General features: G+C 42.9%; 1 protein-coding gene across 1 annotated transcript in view; it reads left to right on the forward strand.

Annotated features, from left to right (window-relative positions):
• The first annotated feature begins 2,226 nt into the window (after window positions 1-2,226).
• The window catches only part of BPI (bactericidal permeability increasing protein), a 41,757-nt gene continuing 35,003 nt past the window's right edge, over window positions 2,227-8,980 (forward strand). Inside the window, exons 1-2 of the mRNA XM_007934747.1 lie at window positions 2,227-2,335; window positions 5,376-5,490. Coding sequence (XP_007932938.1) covers window positions 2,227-2,335; window positions 5,376-5,490 — 224 coding nt within the window. The remainder of the gene's footprint in view (window positions 2,336-5,375; window positions 5,491-8,980) is intronic.

Genomic DNA, 8,980 nt, shown 5'->3' on the forward strand with positions numbered 1-8,980 from the left:
GGTAGAAGGAGACCTTTTTAGAAACAGACGTGGAGAAGAAGAAAAACTCAATCCGGGGATCTCACACTCTCCCGGCTCAGCAGGCTTCATTAGACTTCCATAAAATCAGGACCGGTGAGGCAGGGCGCCAGGGGTCTGATGAGGACCCAGCGGGAGAGAAGCCAGCAGCGCCCCCTCCGCAGACACGCCCCTCCTCTCATCACCAAGGAGACAGAGCTGGCTGCCCTGCGGGGTTTCGGGCTTCCTAGGGCCTGAGGCTGCAGTAAAGGGAGGCTCAGGGGCTGGGCAGACAAGGAAACGTCCATATGTACCCCTCCCCCCCCAAGGCCCTGAAGGTGAGATGCATGCGTCCTGCAGACCTGAGGGAGCCAGCGCGTTTGGATCCCAGCTGGGCTAGCAACTTGCAGCATGACTGGGAGCAGAGCACTACCCATCTCTGAGTTTCAGGTTCAGGTTCTACGTCTGTCAAAGGAAGGGATCAAATTGTGTAAAGACAAAAATGTGATGGAGAAATCTGTGAGTTGAAGTAGTGATGGAGTACCGTGTCTGCATAAGGATATTTACAGCCAGAGAAGTTTCACCATCTTATTGCAAAAAGATCATGCTACACAATTGACCAGTGTGATCCCATTTTTGTTTGTTCAAAACAATTAAAAAAAAAAAAAAATTTAACCTCTACCTATGTTTTAAAAGGGAGATGAGAAATAGTCTAACCTACAATTCTGTTTGTCTGTAATTTTTAATCTCTGTCATGTAATTTTTATTCTCTTCCTGGTGTGTTTTCAAATGTTCCCCGATGAACATGAATGACTTAAAAACCAGAGTGACATGAATAGCTTCCATTTATGTATTTATTTTGCAGGTAGCTCTCTGCTAAGTGCTTTACATGGTTTAAGCTCCTCACGGCAATCCAAGGAGGGTAGCTACTAATACTGCTCCTACTTTATAGAAGAAGAGGCTGAGGTTCAGAGAGGTCAAGAGGTTTACCAAAGTCAGGCTGCAACAGTGATAGAGCTGAGATTTGAAACCACAGCTAAGATGTTAGATTTCAAAATCTGATCCTTTAATTTTTACCACAACTGCTTTGGGCCAAGAATATGCTAAAAGATCCATTTTCTTAAACATTGACTATGGAAAATAGCAAAGAAATCCAGAACCTATTGTGGTCTAGTCAATTTTGACTCATAGTGACCCTAGAGGACAGAGTAGGACTGCTCAGTAGTGTTTCCAAGGCTGTAATCGTTCCAGAAGCAGACTGCCACATCTTTCTCCCGCAGAGCAGCTGGTAGGTTCAAACTGCCAACCTTCCACTTGGCAACTGAGTGATTAACCCCTGCGCCATGAGGGAACCTTTAAGAAATCAAAAGTAGTGTAGAAATAGGTAACGTCCAAGTGAAAACAAAGGCTATTTATTCAGAGCTTGCTATATATAGCTAAGGAGTCAGTCATTACAACTTGTGTGTGGCAGAGACTTAAAGGCAGGCAGGAGACTGGGAAAGCTTTAAAGGAAAAAGAAGGTGGGAGGTGTCAGGTGCACTTTGGTGGGAAACTCTTGATTGGCACAGAGAAGCTGGAGGCAGCTAACTAGGATCTGCCAGTTGTATAGAATTGGTTTGGAGAGCATATTTAGCTTTCTCCAGTTGTCTTAAGTTGGAAGTGGGGACAAAAATGAAAGCAGTAGTCAATTATTAATCAAGCTGTGGCCATTTGGGGCCCATTGTTCCAGGCGTTGTCACCTGGCTTTCTGGACTGGGAGCTGCAGATAGTGGGCTGGTTGCTATTTTTATGTATGGTCTGGTCATTGTCCTTTTGTATATTTAGTCTGTCAGTGGACAGAATACTTTGCTGAACCCTGATGTACTCACCACACAGTCAATGAAGTCCTAAGATGAGGGGATTGGGGTAGGAACTTGGAAGGAAGAATGCTTAAGGAGGGGAACCAGTCCCAGGGGTCCCAACATACACACACACACACACACACACACACACACACATACACGCATGGACACACAGCCCTGCTGCCTCTGGACCTATGGCCCCAACCATAATGGGGAACCGCAGCCCCAAATCCCCACCCCAGTTCCTTCCTTCTTAGCCCCAAATCCCCACCCCAGTTCCTTCCTTCTTTCTATATTCGGCTGCCTTGTGTTTCCCCACCTGGCTCCTTTATAGGTCCTGTTTCCCCTCTAAGGCCCCAAAGCTTTGGCAGCTCTGGAAGACGAGGGCATGGCCAGATGGGCAGCCCTGGTGGTGCTGGTTGCGGTGGGTACAGCAGTGGCAGTGGCCACCAACCCCGGCTTCGTGGCCAGGATCACGCAGAAGGGCCTTGACTACGGTAATCAGACGCCTTCCTTCCCTCCCCTTGCACCCCTGAGAGGTGTTTATTAAACACCTACTATGTGCCAGCTCTTTCAATCCAGTGTATGGTAGGCCCTATTTGCCTCATTTTGCATATGAAAAAACTGAACATCAGAAGGCGACACTGCTGAGAAGTAGCAGAGGTTGGACTGGAGCACTGGAAGACTCCAAGTCTAGTTAGTGTTCAGGTCCTTGAGGGTCCTCACGGTCTCCTCCTTCTCCCCTCCCTCCCTCTAATCAATTGTCAAACTTGGGATCCTAGATCCCTATCTTCCTTTCAAAGCCCGTTATCAGCCCTATCATCCACATCTAGATCCCTGCCTCACCCTCAGCCTGGGAGGAGTTCCAGAACTGCAAGGAGGCTAGGCAGGTGGGAGAAGCCACTGGAGGACCTTTCTTAGTAGTTTCCCTCAGTTCAGAGGCCAAACAGCCATGCTGTGCCCATTGCTTAGTGGGTGACCCCAAGCCACTGATCCAGGCCCACACAGAGTTGAGAGTGGCATGAAACAGCTCTTGTTGCTCTGTGCTGACATGAGTTGGGTGCTAAGCTAGGAACTTTGCATGCACACACACACACACTCCCATTTAGTCCTCACTCCAGCCCTGTACTTGTCAGGGAGCTGAGCTCAGCTGCCAAGTGTCCCACTAGTCCATTAAGACAAGAGCCAGCATGAAAGTAATGGTCAAGCCTTTCATCACTTGCTGCAATAGTAAAAGCAAGAGATGAAACCAGATAAGGCACTGGCTCCCCACGTTCTGTATTTTCCCAGGAACAACACTGCAGGAGATACGGCAAGGGGCAGGTGGATCAGAGCACACGTGGGTACCTGCCTTACTGCAAAGGGATTCCCAAACAAAATGTTCCTGCAGTTTTATGGACCTGAGGGCAAGGGGGAGGGAGAAGAATGACTGGGAGTGGAAAAGTATCTTCAAGGGTCAAGGCCTCCCCTCCCCCTGATAATGAGGCTTCAGCAGTGGTCCCTGAGGAAGGTCTCCATTGAAGGCTTCCATAAAGAAGAGGAGCACTCACCTAGTAGGAACAAACATTAGTGAAAGTCACATGAATAATTATATAATTACTAATCTAACTGTATCATTACAAATACAGCAAGGATCCTAGAGGAGAGGTCCATAGTGTCATTACCAGGCAGTTTACTCTAGTCTGCTGGGTCAGGAAGTGTGGTAGTTATATTTGTGTGTCAGATTGGCTGGGGCTGGTTGAGAGGCTGGGCAGCTGGTGGTAGTTATTTCCCCACGATGAGACTGGCAATCAGTTCCATGGTGGGATCTACCACAAGCAGCTGAGCCTTTGGGATGTGGTCTGCTTCCTTTATACAAGGAGAAGCCTTTGGGAATGGTCTCTAGCTTATGGCATGCTAGCCTGCCATGCTCTGCCAACTTTGGGACTTTCAATGGACTTAAATTGATGGCCTGCTGTGTGGTTTGGTAATATCGGGACTGTGCCTTTTTGTCGACCTTGGGCTTGTTAGCCTCAGCAGCCAGTAGCTGTCTGAGTGAAGAGATGCCTCTAGTTTCAGTGGGCTGGGAGCAAGAGGCAGAGTAAAGCCCAAGGTCGAGGGGCTTTCACACAACCCCTAGAGCCTGGAACTTTGAACTTGGACTTAAAGCCTCCAAATTTTAAGAGTAAACTACTGTTTGTTAAGGCCATCCCATTTATGGTATATTCCTGTCAGAGCGGCACTAGCGAACCAGAACAGGAAGTTTCCCTGAGAAAGTGATGATTGAGGTGACTAGGAGTTGACCAGGTGAAGGCAAAGACGGAAGGGAAGATTTCCTAGGCAGCAGGAATAGCATGTGCAAAGGACCTGTGGAGAGAGGACCAAAAGCCAAGGGGGTTGGGGATCTCTGAGGGCATAGCACAGCACCAGGCATGGAATCGGTCTTCAATAAATACTTGTAGGATGCTGACTAGATTTTTTTTTTTTCATTTTTATTGTGATTTGGGTAAAAGTTTCCAGAGCAAATTCATTTCCCATACATCAGTTCATACACATTTTGTCTTATGACATTGACTGCAATTTCCCACAATGTAACAGCTGTCTCCCCACTTCCTCCCCATAGTTACTTCTTTCCTGTGTCCTCCCCTCCCACACACTCCCACCTCCACCCCAAGCTATCTCCCTGTGCAAACACTGCTCTTCTGTTCTCCCCTGATTGATCTATCCAAGGAGTGTATCTACCGGATGTAAATGTTCACCCCATATGCCTATTGTTTGGCTAGAAGCCACAGGAGTGAATTCAATTCCAGCCCTGAAAGTAGCTAGGGGCCATAGTGTCAGGGGTCTCACCAGGCTCTATTAGACCAGCAAACCTGCTCTTTTGGTTTTTTCATGATTTTCAATTTTTTTTTTTTTTTTATGATTTTGAGTTTTGTTCCACACTGTTCTCCCATTCTATCTAAGATCTTTTGCATCCATCTCCCTCCAAGTGGTTGACGATGGTAGCCGGGCACCATCTAGTTCTTCTGCTGTCATGCTGACTAGATTTTTGGGGTGTGATATTTCAGACCAAAGGTTAGCAAACTACAGTCCACAAGCCAGCTCTTACCACATGTTTTTGTATGACCTGTGAGCTAGGAAGTTTTTTTTTTTCCCATTTTTAAATGGTTGAAAAAAATCAAAAGAAAAATAGTATTTCACAGCACATGAAAATGACATGAAATTCAAGTTTCAGTGCCCATAAATATAAATAAAGTTTCATTGGAACACAGCCATGCTCATTTCTTTATGTATCGTCTATGGCTGCTTTTGTGCAGTAATAGAGTTGAGTAGTTGCATCAGAGTCACTATGATCTATGAAGCTGAAAATATTCACCATCTGGCCCTTTACAGAAAACCTAAAAGGACTCCATTTAAGACCTCTCCAATCCCATCTCTACGTCAGGACTCTGGGTACCTCTGCCATGGACAGAAGGGACAAGGGCCTAGAGCCTGCTCTGACCACCTTTCCAGGCTCACTGCTATGCTCTGACTGTCATCCCTCTGCTTTATCCTCAGTCTGCCAGGAGGGAGTGGCCAAGCTGCGGAAAGAGTTGGAGAAAATCAACATCCCTGATATCTCAGGAAAAGTTAAGATGAAGCCTTTTGGAAAAGGACATTACAGCATCTACAGGTGAGGCCTGTCATTGTTCAATCTTTAATATGCAGGACTTGAGGGGTCACTGAGGAGTCCGTGGGTGTTGACAATGGTTAATATGGTCAATTGCTATCCAAAAGGTTGGTGGTTCCCAGGCCTATGAGTCTTTGCAGAAATTGGTTGCTGTATCTTTCTTCAACCAAGTGGCTGATGGGTACAGGTTCTGACCAGCCACCATGGGAAATCATAAAAATTTCCCACAAAAACTAGAATACAAAATTTAAAGTAAAAAAAGGGGGGGGAGGGCAAGTTCAACAACAACAAAGAGTAAAACAAACACACAAAATTACAAGAGAAGAAGTACCAATCAAAAGCAAAATATGAAGAAGAAGAAATTACTACTATGAAGGCCAGGTTAATGCAGAAAATTAATAATTTTCAGACTATGTTGTTTTTGTTGTTATATGCCATCAAGTTGGCTCTAATTCATAGTGACCGTATGTACAACAGGACAAAACACTGCCCTGTTCTACACCATCCTCACAATCCTTGCTAAGCTGGAACCCATTGTTGCAGCCACTGTGTCAATCCATCTTGTTGAAGGTCTTCTCCTTTTTTGTTGACCCTCTACTTTATCAAGCATGATATCCTTCTTCAGGACTGCTCACTTCTGACAACATGATGAAAGTAGGTGAGACAAAGTCCAGTCATTCTTGCTTTTAAGGAGCATTTGGCTGCATTTCTTCCAGGACAGATTTGTTTGTTCTTCTGGCAGTGCATGGTATTTTCAGTATTCTTCACCAACACCACAATCCAAAGGCATCAACTCTTCTTTGGTCTTCTTTATTCAGATATGGTGCTAAATAAATTTTAAGAAAGCAAAAAACACAGAAAAAAAAAAAAAAACAGTGGAGATCAGGGACAAGGGGAAGAACAAAATGACTGTGAGGAAATTGGAAACATCAAAAAACAATGAGAACTACTGGAACTGAAGACTAAACTAACTGAACTAGAAAAAGAGAAAGATTTAATAACAGAGTCAAATAGAAGACAGAATAGTGAACTAGAAGACAAAATAACTGAACCTATCAAGTCTTAAGAGGAAAGAACAAAGAACAGGAAACAAATCCAAAAGGAAATATGGGATTCAATGAAGATATCTGACATTAGAATTATTGGATTCCCAGAGCACCATGACAACAAAAAAGGCATATATCATGGTTAGGGTTGTGTGTCAACTTGGCTGGGCCATGATTCCTAGTGGTTGGCAGTTATGATGTAGTCATCCCCTATGATGAAGTCTGCCATGAGCAGCCAATCAGTTGAAAGGGAGTTTCCTGAAGGATGTGACCTGTGTGCAATATATATGGGTGTTTTGGCAAAGCTTTCTGGGTTTTGCTCAATCTGGGTCCCACTTCTGGCTTGTTATCATCTGACCTCTGGTTCTTTGGATTTGAGCCAGAGGCTTGCCATGTTGCCTGACAATCTTGGGATTCACTAGCCTCTACGGCTTGTTTGCTAGCAGCTTGCCATCTTACCTGCTGATCTTGGGTTTGTCAGCTCCTGCAGCTACAAGAGATCTCTGGTCAGGAGAAGGCCTCCAGCCTGACATCTGACCCACAGACTTGGGACTTGATAGCCTCTACAACCACATGAGTCGTTTCCTTGAGGTAAATCTCTCTCTCTCTCTCTACCTTCATATATGCATATATATATATGTATTTCACTGGTTTTGTTTCTCTAGAGAACCTAGCCTAAGAGAGCACAGAAACAATTTTCCAAAAAGATAATCTGAGAAAATTTCCTAGACTGGAACAGAGAACCAAGGCTGCAAATATAGGAAGTTATGCAAATCCCAATCAGAAGAGGCACAAAAAAGATCAACTCCACACCACACCCTAATAAAAGTCTTGAAAATCAAAGACGAGAGAATTCTGAAAGCAGCAAGAGAAATATGCAATATAACATACCAAGAGTTTTTCATAAGAATTAGTGTGGATTTCTCCCCAGAATGCTTGAGACCAGAAGACAATAGAGTGACATATAGAAGAGTGAATGAAAACAATTTCCACTCAAGAATTCTTTACCCAGCAAAGCTGTCATTCAAAAACAAGGAGGAAATAAAGACATTCCCAAACAAACGGGAGCTCTGGGAATTTGCCACTACTAGACCAGATTTGCAAGCATTAGTCAAGTCAGTACTCCAAATAGGAAGACAAGAGAATTAACTAAATATCCGTATCTGTATATGGAATAAATAAATAAGAGAGAGCTACAAAAAAAAAAAAAAAAATGCAACAACATGCACAATCATAAGGACCAAGTATAACATATTTTCAGGGAATAAAGTCAATAATGAAATCCTACAAAAAATACACCACCACTTTGTAAGAAATAAGCACAAAGTAAACTTATCAAATATAGGTGGTATATTGATGTTAAGGCATATCAACAGAAATGGGGGAGTGAGGAGCATATCAGGAATAGATTTATTATGTTAAAGGTATATGTTAACTGTTGTTCATATATTAAATGTCATTGCAGTTGTTAATTGCATAAAGTAATATATGTGGTAATCACTAAGAAACCACCAAGAGAAAACATTCAGAAGGAAAAAAACAAAAGGCTCATACTAAGAAAGCAGCCAAATACAAACAAAAACAGAAAAAAAAAAAACGGAATAAAAAAAGCAAAGAAGATATGAAATACTCAAAAAACAAATAGTAAAATGAGTGAGGTAGACACTTCATTTTCAGTAATAACCTTAAATGTAAATGGTCTAAACACCACAATGCAAAAGGTAAAGAGAGGCAGAATGGATAATAATAATAATAAAAAAGATCCGTCACTTTGCTGTCCACGAAAAAACACATCTTAGACAGAAGGAGTCAAGCATACTGAAAATAAAGGATGGAAAGAAATGTTACATGCAACCAATAAACAATAAAAGAGCAGAGGTGACAATATTGTTATTAGATAAAATAGACTTTACATCAAAATCTATTACAAGAGATGAAGAAGGACATTACATAATAATAAAAGGGTCAATCCAGCAAGAAGACACACAGTTATAAATATATATGTACCTAACACATTACATGAAACAAATACTGACTAACATGGAAGGAGAAATAGACAACTCCACAATAATAGCAAGGGACTTCAACATACCACTCTCAATCATAGACAGAACATCTGTTAAAAAAAAGAAAAAGGACCTTGCTATATCAACAAAGACATCTCCAAAAAAGACATAAGGAAAACAATTCCATTTACAATAGCTACCAAAATGATAAAATACTTAGAAATAAATTTTACCAGAAACACAAAAGACCTATACAAAGAAAATGTTAAAACAACAAGAAACTAAACGGGACCTACATAAATGGAAGAAAATACCATGGTCGTGGATAGTTGTTGTTGTTGTTATGTGCCTACTCATAGCGACCCCTCCTTGGGTTTCTGAGGCAGTATCACTACGGAAGTAGATTGCCCCATCTTCCTTCTGAGGAGTGGCTGGTGGGTT

This window comes from Orycteropus afer, unplaced genomic scaffold (assembly GCF_000298275.1).
Source record: "Orycteropus afer afer isolate SDZICR_OR568_19922 unplaced genomic scaffold, OryAfe1.0 scaffold00020, whole genome shotgun sequence".
In the NCBI taxonomy this organism is placed as follows: Eukaryota; Metazoa; Chordata; class Mammalia; order Tubulidentata; family Orycteropodidae; genus Orycteropus; species Orycteropus afer.